The following is an 18622-nucleotide window of genomic DNA, read 5'->3' as shown; positions in this document are numbered from 1 at the left end:
ATAGTATTTGCAGTGTTGCACTGAATTTCAGCCGAAAGTGTGATTTTATACATACTAATAAAAATAATCTTCATGTCGGGGATCTTGGAAACTCAATCTCAGAGCTGTCTGGATAAGTTTACTTAGATCTGAAGTGTTAAGTTTAAAGGAGACACATCATTAACATTGAACGTGTCATTTCCCATGCAGATCTGATGATCGAAATGGAGGACCACACTAACGACATCAGCGAGGGCCGGATCCCGTTCCTGGACTACAAGACCTACACGGACCGCGTCTTCTTCCTGCCCTCGAAGGACGGCGCCAACGACGTCATGATCACCGGAAAGCTAGATATCCCAGAATCCCGCAGGGCTACGGTCAACCAGGCGCTGAACCAATTCTCCAACCTGCTCAACAGCAAAACTTTCCTCATCAATGTATGAAACACACACACAAACACAAACTATAATTACGATCCATTTATAAACTCTTCACCTACTCATTTTAAACCATTCTGCACAGTTAATAGCAGGAAAGGTCAGTAAATTAATATTTGACGATAATTGTCGAAGGTTTCTCATCAGAAACAACACGCAGTCGCTCAATTATGCCGAATGACACTAAAACGGCCCCGGAGGACTCAATCAGCTCCTGCGCTCTCATTAAACTCTTTTATATTCATGGCACAAACACAATTAAACATTTACATCTAATGACACACATGTATACACATAAACAAGCACACCGTCAGTGTTTTAGGACTGGCCTGTAATTATCTCCCCAGCGTTTATATCGTTACCCACCACACGCAAAAGTCCATCATAACCAGACAGGAATAAACATAATGATCATTAGAATATAACAAGATGCTCGTTTAAGATGTAAATCTGAATGCTCCACGCTTTTAATCATACTGGGAAGTCGATTTGGTTTAATTAGTGTTTGTAAACATTAATCTCTCTGTGTGAAGTTTATCAGAACGCTGGAGGGCCGGCCGGATTTTAACGCCAGGGCCAAAGTGTATTTCGCCTCTCTGCTGACCGTAGCGCTTCACGGCAAACTGGAGTATTACACAGACATCATGAGGACGCTTCTGCTCGGGCTCATGGAGGATTACGTTCACAGCAAGAACCCTAAACTGCTGCTTCGCAGGTGAGACGCGTCTGACAAAACATACTAAGGTCTAATGCATATTGTACAAATTTGTAGTCTGCAACTTCTGGAAGCCAAGATACAGATAAAGTCCATCAGGGGCAGTGTTATTTTAGTCGTATTTATAAATGTGTGCAGTATTTATTCATATTTTAAATTTTTATTTTTATATTTTCAGCTTTCATATTAAATGTAGTTATTTTGTTTTTGTTTTTTATTTTCATTCTCTTTTTTGTATTATAAAATAATCATAAAATATAATATTAAATAAATATAATGCATTGTAATAATTGTAATATTGCAAAATATTGTAATAATTTAGCTTTTACTTCAGTTTTAGTACTTCATGTACTTCATCATTTCCGTCTAAATATTTTTATCTAGTATTTTTATTTTATTTTATTAAGAATTGGATTTGATTATTTTATTATTTTATTTTAGCTTTATTGTATTTTATTGTTTTAGCTTTTTATTTTATTTTATTTTATTTTATTTTATGTACCAAAAAAAATGTGATTTTCACAGAAACATATCTAGGTCATAAATACCCATTTCCCCACCAATCCCCACTTTTTATTGTTTTATAATATATATCATTATTATTTTATTTTTCTATTTATTATATATATTTTTTATTTTTTATTCATTTTTAACACATTCTCTTTACTATAATACAACGTTATTTTATTATATTTTTATATAGTTTTTATATATTTTTTATTTTTTATTTTATATATATTATTTTATTTTTATTATTATATAGTATAGTATATTTTATTTCAGCTTTATTTTATTAGCTGTATTTTTGAATTTTATTAGCTTTATTTTTTATAATAGTCATATATAATTTATTATATGCGTATTTTATTTCAGCTTTATTTTATTTCAGCCTTTTATTTTACTTTATTTTATTTACAAAAAAAAAATGATTTTCACAGAAACATATCTGTCACACATCCCCACTTTTTATCAATTTTTTTTTTTTTATGTTAAGGAAATTTTTATTACATTCTCCTTACTATAATACAGCGGCGTTTTTTTTATAATAGTTATATATAATTTATTAATTTATCATATGCATATATTATTTCAGCGTTATTTTAAATTTTTTATAATAGTCATATTTTATTTTTTTATTTTATTATTATTATTTTTTATTTTATTATTTTATTTTATTTACCAGAAAAAAAATATTTTCACAGAAACTTATCTAGGTCACACCTTTTTATTTATTATATAATTTTTTTTTTTTAAGGTAATTTTCATTAAATTCTCTTCCGTATAATAGAGATTTATAGTAGTCAAATATAATTAATAACTGTATTATATGCATTAAAGTAAAAAGATTTTGCTTTAAAACAATTAAAATAGGAGCAACATTTTAATTCTCCTAACAACAGATGTTTTAATTATTTTATTATATATATGATTATTATTATTTATCTTTTATATTTATTATAGTTTTATGTTTTCCTTTTTTATTTACTATATTTTTTCATTTTAAGTTACGTTTTCTGTATTCCGTTTACTATGATATAGTGGAGTTTTTTTTTAAATAATGGTCATATATAATTTATTAATTTATTATATGCATTGCAGTAATTTGTAATTTTTTTCTGTTTGTCATAAATAATGTTACAGTGAAAAAAAATCTTAATGCTCTTAAAAATAGATATTTTAATTATTTTATAATATATATTATTATTATTTAACTTTATTTATTATATTTTATTTTAAGGTAATTTTCATTAAATCCTCTATAGTATAATAGTGATTTTTTTTTTTTTATAATAGTCATTTATAATTTATAAATTTATTATATGCATTTAAGTAAAACAATTTTGCTTTAAAACAATGAAAATGAGCAAACCATAATGTATTGTACTTCATTGTCAAATTAATTTTTTGTTTATGGTCAAAAATAATGTTACAATTAAAAAATGCTTCTTTGTGTAAATTATATTTTATTTCGTGTGTTTTGATTTTGTAGTTAAATATAACCTAGTCATTTATTGAAATAATTGATTGTTTTATTATGTTGCGGTTGCTGGCTGTTAATGACAATGTCTATTGCAAATGTAACCTAAACATGTTTTTATCAAGATTGAGATTCACCCTTATAAGGTTCCTTAGGCATAACTAGTCACTAGATTTCCCACATGAAGTTTGTTTATGAAGTTTGTGGCATTGAGTCATTCAAATATATTCAGAGTTTTAGTTTGAGGCAGTTAAAGACAAGCAAACATCCTCCAGCATGACTGTGAAATAGATGGTTATTAATTTTGGATGGACTATAAAGCCTACAGTGAGAGACAAAGCCAAACATTTGCTACGTGAGAGATCGTACAAACATCAGCGTACCCTTTCTTATATGCCAAATTAAGATTTAAAACCACAAAAAACACAAACCTCTCTGTCCCAAAGCCCACCTGGATTCACAACACTCTCCAGCAGCGTGTTCACATGCTTGTCTGATTGTCATAGTTGGATGCTGATGCTAATTATGGTTGTTTGTCATTGACTGAAATGAGTGTGGAAGTGTTGATTAAAGCTGCGAGCCACTGGAGGCCGTGCGTTACACTGATCTTAACACAGTTAAGGGCCGTTGTTCAAGCAGAAACCACTTCAAATCACTGTAACGTACAGCCTCAAGTGGCTCGTTGCCTTCATTAACAGCCAGCAACCGCAACACAATAAAACACATCCGTGTTCAATAAATATCTATGGGTATTATTGATATTAACCATAATGAACAATTATTCCGTCATGTAATCTGGTTCATTAGCCTGACTGTTGTTTGTTTACTGACTTGTCGTGTTTTTAAATGACAGATCAGATTGTATATCAGTTCAAATGCGATTTCAGATAATCAGTTTTATAATAAAAAATAGTATCAGGAGGTTTGCAGAGGAAAAAAGCGTCAATGGTTTAGAGCTGGGATTCCTAAAATTTACTTACTCTTTTTCATGTATTAGTTGTTTTAAAAAAAATTCTATTGTTTTTATATAAAATTATGTATTCATTTTTATGATTTAATTTTGTGATCTAAAAATGACAAACTATCAAATTCAAATATAAAATTAAATTTTATTTTTGTTTAATGTTGGAAATTATTTTAATATTTTATATAAAATTATGTATTTTAGATAAAGTGTAATTTTTAATGTCCAATTATTTATTAATTTGTGCGACTTACTTATTAATGTAACATTTTTATCATTTTACAGTTTTATGATTTATTTTTTATTTTTTTTTAAACCAATGAACTTCAGTTTGGGAAACATTGTTTTAGTGAATATTAGTTAGTGTTTTAATATAAAATTGTTTTTATTTAATTGTTTTTAATTTCATTAATAGTTTCAAATTATTTTATTATTTAATGTACAATTAAATATCTTAATAAATGTAATTGTTTCAATATAAATGTGTGTAAATAATAATTTGTATAAATTAATATTTATGATTTAATTAGTCATAATTTTACAAATGTACTGTTTTATGATTTAATTCATTAGTTCAAACTCTAGGTTGCGAGAAACTAGGTTGTTTTATTGAATATTAGTTGTTAAGTATTTTAAGATAAAATAGTTTTTATTTTATTGTTATTTTTATTTATTTATTTTTATTGTTTGTATAATTTTTTTTTAACAAAAAATATTTTTATATGTACAATTATTTTTTATTTTTATACTCATGAATTCCAGTTTGGAAAACACTGGAGTTTTAGTGAATATTAATTAGTAAGTGTAAGTGTTTTAATATCGAATGTATTATATTAAAAATAAAATATTAAAAATGTTTTAATTTTATTTTTAATTGTTTTTTTATGTATATACTTATTTAATATAAAATTATTGTTTGTTATTTATTGTTTTAAATTATATTATGATTTAATTTATATGCAGAATATGCAGTTGTATATTTTAATAAACAATTTTTGTTAAATTATGTATACATTTTTTATGATTTAACTATTAATTTTACAAGTTTATAGTGTTATCATTCAATTCATTTAGTCCAAACTAACTTGGTAAACACTGTTTTAGTGAATTTTAGTTTTAATATAAAATAGTTTTCATTCAATTTTTTTTTTTTTAAATTACTATCATTATATATATATATATATATTCTTTTTTTGATGATTTAGTTGTTAATTTTACTTTCTTTTACTGTTTACCAAGTGTTTTATTATAAAAATGTTTTTAAAAATGATATATTTTTTAATTATATATTTTCTACATAATTTAAATTGGTTTTATATTAAATAATTTATTCATTTTTGCAATTTACTAATTTTACTTGGATTTAATTAATTATTAGCTTTTTTTTTATCAAATCATGAATCCAAATTAATTATATAAAATATTGTATATATATTTTTTTAATATAATATTATTTATTTATTTTTATAATTTAAAAATTAATTTTACTATTTACTTTGATTTAAATAATTGTTAGATAATAATTTAATTAAGTATTAGTTTTTTATAAATTGTTTTAGTGAATATTGGTTAGTAAGTGTGTGTGTGTGTCTGTGTGTTTTCACAGGTCTGAAACGGTGGTGGAAAGGATGCTGAGTAACTGGATGTCCATCTGTCTCTATCAGTACCTGAAGGTACATCAGATTGGTTTTATGAGATTTTTAAGGTCATTTAGGGTTTGGTTTTGTTCTGTCCACAGCATATTTCAGTAAAGCTTTGATATTAATGAGTGTGACTGATGATGATTATAATAGTGCTTAATGAAGTAGCGCCTGTTCTTCATCTGCATGAATCAGCACTTCAGTCGCTGACACACTTCAGCTATAAACTGTTCAAAGCCTCAGCTGATGCACAGGTGGAGTTAGTGTGTGTCTGTGGGTAATGAATAGGCCGTGTTAAAGTGCTGCTGTTTGTTCAGGACAGCGCCGGAGAGCCGCTCTACAAACTCTTCAGGGCCATAAAGCACCAGATTGAAAAGGGACCGGTGGACGCACAAGTCAAGAAAGCCAAATACACGCTCAACGACACCGGTCTTCTCGGAGATGACGTGGAGTACATTGTGCTGGTACGTGCGCTTATTTAGAGTTGTTTTCTGGAAGTCTTCTGGGAAAGCGGGATGTCATTTAGTCCCAAAAAAAAGATGTGGAGTTTTCTCATTTTTATTTGTTGACAGAGAAAAGGACGTTTTTAGTGCTACTACAACAAAACGCTGAGAACGATGTCTTCATTTATGCATTTTACTACATTTACTTAAATTTGTGATAAAAACACATCTAGTTTAATTACAGTTTAATTACTAAAAAAGCAGTTCAAATAAATAAATTAAAATGATGTAATAATAATAATGTAGTAAAACATTTCTATAATAAAATCATTTATTTATATTAAATTATATTATATACACGTATAGCAAATTTATTGTAAATATGTATATTAATAGATTATGTATGTATTGTAAAAACATTAATATTTAGTGTTTATATATGTAATTCAAATATAATTAATTTTAACACTAAATTAATATAATATATAATATAATATAATATATAATTAAAATTAATCATGTTACTTTCATTTGTATATAATTTAAATATCTTAAGCAAAAATTTAATAATAATGGTAATAATAGTAATTTATGTAATTTAATTTAAAAAATGATATATAAAATAATATATATTTAAATGTGTAAATTTATTATGAAATTGAAATTAGTTTGTTATAAAATTATATATATACAGTGTATAAAAAAAAAAAAGAATAAACAAAATTAACATTTTATATAAAATCTATAATTTTATATAAAAATAATAAATGAATTTAAAACATTAAAAAACAATGATTTTTATATTTTAATTTTATATTTAAAAACTTTAACACTTACTAATAATATACTAAATATATAAATATACATAAAAATTAATAAACAATTGTATATTAAAAAGTTAAAAAATATATAAAATATAAACATACGTGCTAATATATATATATATATATATATATACACACACACATACATACATAAAAAAATGAATAAACAAATGTTTTTTATTTTAAAAAAATACATTTCATATATAATATATAATTTTATATAAACATAATATATTTTTTTATATTTTCAATTTATATTGAAACACCTAAACACACTTACTACTAATAAAATATATACATATATACATACAAATGAATAAAAAAAATATTAAAAATTTATTAAAGTATATAATTTTATATAAAAATAATATTTTTAAAAAATCTAAATAATAAAAACGAATAAATCGTATATATATATATATTAATTATGAATTAAATATAAGTAAATTTTGTAAGCAAAAACTAAATAAGAATGATAATAATAGCAATCTAATATATAAATTATATCTAATATTATTATGCGAATTGATCATAAAATTATATATGATTTTTTTTTGTAGTTTATCCTACGTTCATCCCTCACATAATTAAGTGTTAAAATGAGTAAAAAAAAAAACCCCATCTTTTTATTAAATGATTTAAGCCGCCAACTATGATTCATATTCTTTTGTTTTCTCTACCCAATATTTTTTAAAAATTAAAAATTCTATAAAAAACAACAACAAAACAGGTATCAGTAATTGGTATATATCCCTAATATATATTTTAAAATATTATATTTTATGTATTTTTTTCTGATCAGATTACATCAGATATAAAAACATACAGCCACTTTATTTTCACATTGTTTTACCCGAACAGGGGTGATGATAGGAAATTGATTTTGTCACCTCGTAAACGAGTAGGATGTTTGTGTGCGTGACTCCAGACGCTGCAGGTGTTGGTTCACGGCGAGGGGCCTGACATCACCCCCGTGAAGGTGCTGAACTGCGACACCATCTCTCAGGTGAAGGAGAAGATCATCGAGCAGGTGTACAAAAACCTGCCGTACTCTCAGAGACCCAAAGTAGAAAGCGTCACCCTCGGTGAGTGAACACAAGTGCCTAAGCGTTTATAATTCCATATACTTCTCCTCATGTTCTTCATCTTTGGGTTTTGGTGTCTTCCACAGAATGGCGGCCCGGCTCCACAGGACAGATCCTGTCAGATTTAGACGTGACGTCACAGAAGGAGGGCCGGTGGAGACGCATCAATACGTTGGCGCATTATAACGTGAGTTCTTTGGTTCATCGAAGACATGAGTGACGTTTTTTGGTTCTTAAATGTGACTTTTGTGTGTCTGTGTGGTTTTAGGTTCGTGATAATGCAACGGTGATCCTTTCCAGAGTTCAGCACACACAACAGTCGTACGATCAAAATCACGATAACCATGAAGAGAGTGAGTTGAAGTCTGCTTTCTAAGTGTGATCTGTCACTCACGCTCAGACGCGTATGCCATTTATCACTCTCTTCACCTGATCTCACAGGAAACGCCTTGCTGGAGGATGATAAAGTTTTTCACCTGGTGCGACCGGCCGACGAGCTGGATGAGATGAAATCTAAGAGAGGCAGTATAAAGGACAAATCCATGACCAAAGCCATCACAGAGATATATCTCACCCGACTGCTCTCCGTCAAGGTACTGAGCTCTTCCTCTGATTTTTTCCTTTAAAAAAAAAATTTACTTTTAACCTACATAATTTGTCAGTAAATTGTGTAGGACTTGGTTTTATCAGGGTTATTATTGTTATTTAAAACTAAAACTAAAAAAGGAAATTGTTACCTGAAATAAAATAAATGTTAATTAAAATAAAATAAATATAAATAAAACAAATTTAAAAATTTAAATAAATATAAATAAGTGAATTTATTTCAGCCAATTATCAAGGCATTGTTTTTCAGTTTCGTTTCAATAAAAAAAAAAAAAATCATGACAAACAAAACGACCAAAAAAATGACAGAAATGCACAACAAAATTACTAAAAATGTAACTGAAATTACGCTAAAATGAAATAAAAAATAAAACTAAAATGTAATTCAAAATTGTGAGTGTAAAAAGCTGTAAATGATTTTTTTTTATTTTATATATATATATATAATTTAATTTAAGATAGATAGATAGATAGATAGATTATAAACTAATTGTAAATAAACTAAATAATAATTTAAATAATATTAATCTGATATATAAATTATAATTATAGGGATTTTCGATTCGACTAAATATATATGGAAAAAATTGTAAATTATTATTTTTATTTTTTAACACAAAATATACATACAATATAATATGTAAATAAATATATAATGTGTGTGTGTATATATATATATATATATATATGTATGTGTATGTGTATATATATATATATATATGTATATGTATATTTAATATAATTACACAAATTTATTATAAAATCATATATGAAATATATATGTATTATGTATAAATTTATTATAAAAATGAATTATATTTAATTTATTGGAAATATAATATTTACAGTGTTAAGTTATATATAAATTAATAATAAATATATTAATAAATTATTTGTAAATAAACTAAATTAATTTAATAGTAATAATAATAATAGTAATCTGATATATAAGATATATCTGATATAATTATGTAATGAATTATATATTTATTATGTATAAATTTATTTAAAAATTGCAATTATATTTATGATTTAATATAATAATAATAATATTTATAGTGTTATATACACACACAAACACTTTAATTTATAAGCTATAAATAAATAAAATTAATTGATATATATGTTAATATATATAATTATAATTTACTTATAAATTAATTGTAAATAATTTTCATAATATATTCATAATATATATATGTTCATCCCACACATAATTAAATGTGAAAATAAGTAAAAATATACTCATTTTAAAATTCTACATAAGTATGTGAGTAAAATCATACATTTTAAAAAGTATAACATTAAAAAAAAAAAAAAAATATATATATATATATATATATAAAATTACACAGAATATTAACAAAAATTTGATACATTTGTATATCAGTGATGCTAAAATTAAAACTTGATTGTGGTAATTTGTATTAAAAGTTATTGCATTATATTAACTTATTCAAGTATTTAAAATTATTTTAAACCAATTAATAAAATAATACTTGATTGTGGTCATTTGTATTAAAAGTTATTACATTATATTAACTTATTCAAGTATTTAAAATTATTTTAAACCAATGAATAAAACGTATAGAACATTTATGTCATAAGCAACATTACATAGAAGACTTAAAACTGAAATGAAAATTCATTACTAAAATATTACTACAAATAAAATGAAAAATTAAATGAAATGTAGAAATAAAACAAAAAATGTCATGACATTTAAAACTTTAATTTACAATTTATTAATATTTTTTGACTTGCCATTCATAGTCTGCAATATTGCATGAGAAATAAACATCACTGAACCTGCATCTGACTAAATTGTTAGATTTTTGTTTGTACACGTTTGTAAAAAGCACGAAAAATTAATTTAATTCAAGATATATTCTCTAAAAACATGCATATTTATCTTGTATTATACATATTTTCAATAAAAAACAGTTTTTTCTAATTAAGAAATGTTTTTTCCTATGGAAGATGAAAACGGTGCATAATCAGTTGTGATTTAACGTTGGTGATGAGCAGTCCAATTCTCCAGCAGTATTTAATGTGGGAAGCATGTCATATAATTATTATAACCTCCATAAACCTCCAGGAAGTGTTCTGAGTGCTCGCATGTTCTCTTAACTCACAACGTGTAAATCTAATTCTGTTTGATTGCTTCGTCGCGTGTCCTTGTGTCAGAGGCCGTTCGTCGTAAATTGGGCGATTAGAGAGGCTAATTACCTCGCAAGTCTTTCACCTTGTACAGAAGTAATTCAGCGGCACGTAAAGCTGTCAGAGCCGACAGAAACAAAGCGTAGTGGAGATCAGAAGCGTTCAAGTGAGCGTGTAACTTCACCCGTCAGGCCGATCAAAGCGTGAAAACAGCCATGTGTGACTGGCAGTGACCCAGCAGGCTGACGTTTGAATAAATGAGATGTTTTTCTGCTGTTTTTTTAAGATCTGTGTTATGTTTCAGGGCTCAGGTTGTATAACTTGCATCAAGGGGTTTCAAGGGTTTCTGTCACCTGAAACTCAATCATTTACTTGAGGTGCCTTAAAGGGATAGTTCACCCAAAAATGAAAATTACCCCATGAGTTACTCACCCTCAAGCCATCCTAGGTGTATATGACTTTTTTCTTTCAGACAGATACAATCTGAGTTATATTAAAAAATGTCCTGCCACTTCCAAGCATTATAATGGCAGTGAATGGGTGTTGAGATTTTGAAGTCCAATAAACTGCATCCATCTATCATAAAAAGTGCTCCACATGGCTCCAAGGGTTAATAAAGGCCATCTGAAGTGAATCGATGCGTTTGTGTAAGAAAAATATTCATATTTAAAACTTAATGAACTGTAATCTCTAGCTTCCGCTAACTGTTGTACGCGTCTTCACGAGAGAGCAAAACAAAACGCCAAAATTACGAATCACGCCGTGTGGAGTACTTTTTATGATGGATGGATGCGCTTTATTGGGCTTCAAAATCTCAACACCCATTTACTGTCATTATAAAGCTTGGAAGAGCAAGGACATTTTTAATGTCACTCAGATTGTATTCATCTGAAAGAAGAAAGTCATATACACCTAGGATGGCTTGAGGATGAGTAAATAATGGGGTAGTTTTCCCTTTAATATTTATATAACCACATTTTTATATTGTAAATTTAACTCAGTATAGCGTAAAATATTAAAAACTATTTAAAATATTTTAATAAAAACTTGTTCTATTTTTTATTAGATTTTTGTACATTGTAATTATTTTTTAGTAATAATTTAGTAATTATTATATAATTTATGTTTTTATTGGAGTTGTCAGTAGTTGAAGGTAAAAATATTTTAATTGCTCTTCAATTTTTATTATTTATTTATTTATTTTTAAGTTGTATTGATTATTTGAATTCCTTTCATTTTGCATTTTGGTGGCAAATATGCTATAATTGTCATATATATTATCTCTGGTTTGCAGAGTTAAAATGAAAGAAATAAAAACGTAAATTTCATATATAACTTTTAGATGTGTGTGTGGGGGGGTGGCTAAAATGGACTTTAAAAATTATAAAGAAATAAATAAATAAACTTTATTAAATAAATTATTAACAAAACAATATAGTAAGTAAATACATTTGAAATTAAAAAGGAAATTAAAAAATATAAGAAAAAAATACATTTGAAATTAAAAAACAAATAAAAAAATATTCATTAACCGTTTTCAAGGTTCATGGCATCAGATCTGTAAAGTTTGGGGTTTTTTTGCCTTTTTCAAAAGCCGTAATATTTATAAAAACACATTTTTGTTTTTTATGTTATTATTTTTAGTAATAATTTGGTAATTTATGTTTTTATTGCAGTTGTCATTTTTAAAGATGTCTCTGCATTTATTTCTGCATTCAAGTCTTCAAGTCAAATTTATTTGATCCAGCAAAAAAAAAAAAAAAAACGTACAGTTTTAAAATATTTTTACTATTTAAAATAACCATTTTCTATTTAAATATATTTTAAAATGTAATTTATTCCTGTGATTTCAAAGCTGCATTTTTAGCATCATTACTCCAGTCATATGATCTTTCAGAAATTATTCTAATATTCTGATTTGCTGCTAAAAACAATTATTAGATTTTATTAGATTTCAGCTTTCTTAGTTCAGAAGAACAGCATTTATCTTAAGAAATTGAACTTTTTTGTAACATAAATGTTTTTATAAATTTTTCTTTTATCACTTTTGATCAATTTAAAGCATCCTTGCTAAATAAAAGTATTAATTTCTAGAATTTCTTCCCCCAAAACAAAAATTATACTGACTCCAAGCTTTTAAACGGTATAGTGTATAATGTTACAAAAGCTTTTTATTTCAGATAAATGCTGCTTAATATTCATCAAAAATCCGGAAAAAATTTACTCTACTGTTTTAAATATTGATAATAATAATCAAAATAAATAAAAAAAATAATGTTTCTTGAAGAGCAAATCAGGAATAAATTACATTTTAAAATATATTCAAATAGAAAGTTATTTTAAATAGTAAGAATATTTCACAATATTATTGCTTTTTTGTATTTTGGATCAAATAAATGCAGGCATGGTAAGCAGAAAAAACACAAATCTTACTATTCAAAAACTGTGTGTGTGTGTGTGTAAAACAGCCCAAACTTACTGAAATAATGATAATGATCGCAAAATGAATAAATAAATAATAAGAAATAAATACATTTAAAATTAAAAAGGAAATTTAAAAATATTCATTACCCTTTTTCAAGGTTCATGGCATCTGTGAAAGATTAGATTTTTTTTTCCTTTTTCAAAAACCTAGGGCAGTTAGAGAGCATTTTAATGATATCTGTGAGTTAAAAGAAACAGTTTATGCATGAAAAAAAAAAACACTTACAGCACTTTTAAAATGAAATGCATCTGAAAGTGCTAAACTCTAATTACCTTGTTGTTTTTTGTCTGTGTGTGTTTTCAGGGTACGCTGCAGCAGTTCGTGGATGATTTCTTTCGCAGTGTGCTCTGCTCTGGTGCCGCCGTCCCGCCGGCAGTCAAATACTTTTTCGACTTCCTGGATGAGCAAGCCCTCAGACATGAGAACGTAGACGAGGAAACCATACACATCTGGAAGACCAACAGGTGGGAGCGTGCGCGCGCGTGTCGCGCTAGTCGCAGCGGGCGTCTCTGCTCTCTGATTGTCTCTTCTCTCTCGAGACCGTTCGGCATATGCTAATGCCAGCGCCGCATTCATTTATTCCGCCTGATGTGCTGCGCGGATGCGGCGTGATTGACAGCTGCCGCGGAGATGTGAATAATATGACGAGCAATATCATCACTCCAGCAGCTTCAGCAGCGAATCTATTAAATATAAAACCCGCTCGCAGCCAAACAAACACCTTAATTACGTCCCTGGTTAATTTAATTGTTCTGTTATTATACACCTTTTGTTTCTCCGCAGAGATGCGACTAGCCAATATATATTCCAGAATCAGTCATCTGAATGAGTTTTTTTTTAAAGCGGCTCACAGGAAACAAAAGCCAGGGCTGTTTAATAACCTGTTTGAAATTCCAAAGCCGTCTGTCCGTGTTCATGCTCCGACGGCGTGAGTATTGAGGGGCGGATTGAGCGAATTATTTGCTCTGTACTGAGTTTATGCTCCAACTGCAGGAAAGACTCAGTATAAAATGGATTAAATACATAATTAGCGGTGTTTGCTTAGGAGAGCATCACTGTAGCTCATCCCGAGGGTTAGAGATTTAGAACAAATCCCGGACTGTGATTATTAAAGTCTGGTGCATAATTTGACCCGCACCGTTTGACATGAATGATTCCTCAAATCGTACAGTTTGTCAAGAGAGGTGTGCTGTTGCTTTACTCAGTCATCAGACTTATGATTGTTGACTGGAGGATGATAAAATAGTGAAAAGAGCCCATACGTTACATTGAAGGAGGAACCTGAGCCCTAGCAAATACTCAGAAAAGCATAGCGAATATTCATCAGAAAATGTAGAAAAATACTCTATTTAAATATATTTTTATACATTTGTACTGCAGTTTTTTAAATAATAACTTTTTTTATTTATTAATTATAATTTATTTATTAATTACAAATATTTTTTTATTTTTTATAAAGTTTTTATTATATATATGTATATATGTATGTATGTATGTATATATATCTATATATATGTGTGTGTACATGTTTGTTTATCATTTAAAATTTTTCAATAAATAGATAAATCAAAATGTATTAAATATAAATATTTACTTGACTTCAGAATTGAATATTTATTTTAATAAATTTTTAACAATTTATTTATTCTATCTCTATATTAATTAAAAGTAAAAAAAAATACATTTTACGTTTATTTTATATATATATATATATATATATATATATATTTTTTTTTTTTTTAAACAAAAAAACATGTTAAATTATATATTAAAATAAGTTGTAAATTCTGAAGTCAAGTGTATATTTATATTTAATACATTAATATTTTAATATATTTATTTATTTTCGCTCTCTCTCTATATATATATACATTAAAAGTTGTCATTATACATTTTTATTATATATATATATATATATATATAATAAATATGTATAAACTTTTAATGTATATATATAAAGAGAGAGAAAATAAATAAATACAAATAAATATTAAACATATTAATGTATTAAATATAAACATACACTTATTTGAACTATTTGAATATATTATTTAACATGTTTTTTATTCATTTATAATTTTCCAAACAATATATATATATAATTTTATTATATATATAAAATTTTCTAGATAATGTATTTTATTTTTATTTATTTTTTGACTTTTAATTAATATAGAGAGAATAAATAAATTAATTCATTATTTAAATATATAATTCATTATATATTTAAATAATGAATATATATATATATATATATATATATATATACTAGCGACTTCAGAATTGACTATTATAGAACAAAAGTAAGAGAAATAAATAACTTGTATTAAATATAAATACTGACTAGAATATAAATATTGAGGACTTCAGAATTGACTATATATGTATATATATATATATATATATATATTTATTTATAGACTATATTTATATATATTTTTTGACTATATATATAATTTTCCAGAAAACTTTTGAGAGAGAGAGAAAGAGAGAGAAAGAATAAATAAATAAATTGATTAATTAATAAATAAATAATGAATGAATAAATAGTCCATTCTAAATATATTGCTATATTTCATATGCAAGTATTTTAAATGGCTTTTCAAATATTTGGAGAGATTATATGGAATAAAACTAATTTGTCACCAATTTGTGGGGAAAAGAACATTAAATAAATGGTGGCTATAAAACTGTATATAAACATATTATTTAACAACATATATTGTGTGTGTATATACAGTAGTCAACATTTGAAGTGGATCAAAAAGGTTCATCAAAGTTATCCTAAGACAAGAACGGGTATTGTTTTGATGAAAGGTTTTGATCCACTTTAGATGTTGACTACTGTATATATACACTTGACTTTTAAAGTTGAAGCGTTTTTTATTTATTTGAATGGCTTTTGAAGTGTGAAGCTAAATTACTGTTTTTGGTGCAGCAAACACTCACCTATCATGAGTCAAGTATTTCTTACATATTCACATACACGCTTTAATACTCATCTGCCTCTCTCTGCAGTTTGCCGCTTCGTTTCTGGGTAAACATTCTGAAGAACCCTCACTTCATTTTTGACGTGCACGTGAGCGAGGTCGTGGACGCCTCTCTGTCTGTCATAGCTCAGACCTTCATGGACGCCTGCACAAAAACAGAGCACAAACTCAGTCGGGTATGTGTTTGAGAATAAGCCACAGACAAACGAAATTAGAAACGCATCATTTATTGACCTGCTCTCTCTCTCTCTGCCTGTTGCCTGCAGGATTCTCCCAGCAACAAATTACTCTATGCAAAGGAGATCTCCACCTACAAAAGGATGGTAGACGAGTAAGTGCTCCAGTATTGCGCAGTCTCAGCCTCCAGCCGAACGCCCACAGATGGTTTACAGACTGTCTGATGCATGTTGTGCACAAAAATGCAGAGAACTTTCTCAGCATGATCTGATTGACTGGGTTTATGCAATTCTGGGAGTCAGAGCGACAGGTTTTTATCAGTCCTCCGGGAAACCGAGTTGTGTTTACGTTCCCAGGCGGATACACTGAGCGTTTCTGAGGTAGAGCTAGACTGCTAATGTTTAAAGGCTTCATATCTTTGGAAGTTATTTATGATTATGTTTTTTGTGACACTTTAGCAAGTAAATAAGATATATAAGATTGTTTTTTAATGCAGTTTATCCTGCATGAGCCTCAGTTGAAATAAGAGATGGGTAGAGACCTTCTGACTGATATGTAAAGCAAGCAATCCTGTTTAAAGCAGGTGTTTCTAAGCTAGAGTAATCTGCAGTTTGGATCAAACGTCTGTTGTGTTTCTCCACAGGTACTATAAAGGAATCCGGCAGATGGTGTCAGTCAGTGACCAGGAAATGAACACGCATCTGGCTGAAGTGTCACGGGTGAGTGTGTGATGAGCTTTTTGTGATTTTTAGGGAAAATGAACAGACTGGTGTTGATTTATGGTTGTTTTTTAGGCACACACAGATAAACTGAACACACAAGTGGCTCTTCATCAGCTCTACCGGTACGCCAGCAAATACTACGATGGGGTGAGTGCACACACACACACACACACACATACACAAGGGTAACTGACATGAAGAAGTGACAGCAATGACATATACAAGTATTGTAAACTTTTTTTCTTTTTTTTTTGTATAATTAATGTGCATGTCGTTTTGCATTAATTGAAAGACTATATGGAACAAATTTAATCTGTCACACAGCAGGACCATTTAAATAAAAAGCTAGAAGATTATGGAAAATGATGGGGGGAAAACATCAGACAGACAGACAGATAGATAGATAGATAGATAGATAGACAGACGATAAACAGACAGACAGATGACAGATAGATAGACGATAGATAGACAGACAGATGACAGATAGACAGATAGATAGATAGACAGATGACAGATAGACAGATAGACAGATAGATAGACAGACAGACAGATGACAGATAGATAGATAGATAGATAGACAGATGATAGATAGACAGACAGATGACAGATAGACAGATAGATAGATAGACAGACAGACAGATGACAGATAGATAGATAGATAGACAGATGACAGATAGACAGATAGATAGATAGACAGACAGACAGATAGACAGATAGATAGACAGATGACAGATAGATAGATAGACAGATAGACAGACAGATGACAGATAGATAGATAGATGATAAATAGATAGATAGACAGACAGATGACAGATAGATAGACAGATGACAGACAGATAGATAGACGATAGATAGATAGACAGACAGATGACAGATAGATAGATAGATAGACAGACAGAAGACAGATAGATAGATAGATAGATAGATAGACAGATAGATAGATAGATAGATAGACAGACAGATGACAGATAGATAGATAGATAGACAGATGACAGATAGATAGATAGACAGACGATAGACAGACAGACAGATAGACAGATAGATAGATAGATAGACAGATGACAGATAGATAGATAGATAGATAGATAGATAGATAGATAGATAGATAGACAGATAGATAGACAGATGACAGATAGATAGATAGACAGATGACAGACAGATAGATAGACAGACGATAGATAGATAGACAGACAGATGACAGATAGATAGATAGATAGATAGACAGATGACAGATAGATAGATAGACAGATGACAGATAGATAGATAGATAGATAGATAGATAGACAGATGACAGATAGATAGATAGACAGACGATAGATAGACAGACAGACAGATGACAGATAGATAGACAGACAGATGACAGATAGATAGACAGACGATAGATAGATAGACAGACAGATGACAGATAGATAGA

General features: G+C 27.8%; 1 protein-coding gene across 2 annotated transcripts in view; it reads left to right on the top strand.

Moving 5' to 3' along the window:
* The window catches only part of plxnb2b (plexin b2b), a 255909-nt gene that overhangs the window by 231221 nt on the left and 6066 nt on the right, over positions 1–18622 (top strand). For both annotated transcript variants that reach the window (XM_051099100.1, XM_051099101.1), the window contains 13 exons: positions 190–419; positions 953–1134; positions 5683–5749; positions 6034–6180; positions 7912–8068; positions 8155–8255; positions 8337–8421; positions 8510–8661; positions 13623–13783; positions 16338–16485; positions 16576–16640; positions 17130–17205; positions 17281–17355. In XM_051099100.1, coding sequence (XP_050955057.1) covers positions 190–419; positions 953–1134; positions 5683–5749; positions 6034–6180; positions 7912–8068; positions 8155–8255; positions 8337–8421; positions 8510–8661; positions 13623–13783; positions 16338–16485; positions 16576–16640; positions 17130–17205; positions 17281–17355 — 1646 coding nt within the window. The remainder of the gene's footprint in view (positions 1–189; positions 420–952; positions 1135–5682; positions 5750–6033; positions 6181–7911; positions 8069–8154; positions 8256–8336; positions 8422–8509; positions 8662–13622; positions 13784–16337; positions 16486–16575; positions 16641–17129; positions 17206–17280; positions 17356–18622) is intronic.

This window comes from Labeo rohita, chromosome 25, assembly GCF_022985175.1.
Source record: "Labeo rohita strain BAU-BD-2019 chromosome 25, IGBB_LRoh.1.0, whole genome shotgun sequence".
Taxonomy (NCBI): domain Eukaryota; kingdom Metazoa; phylum Chordata; class Actinopteri; order Cypriniformes; family Cyprinidae; genus Labeo; species Labeo rohita.
Note: the sequence above shows the minus strand (reverse complement) of the source record. Positions and strands in the feature narration are given on the sequence as shown.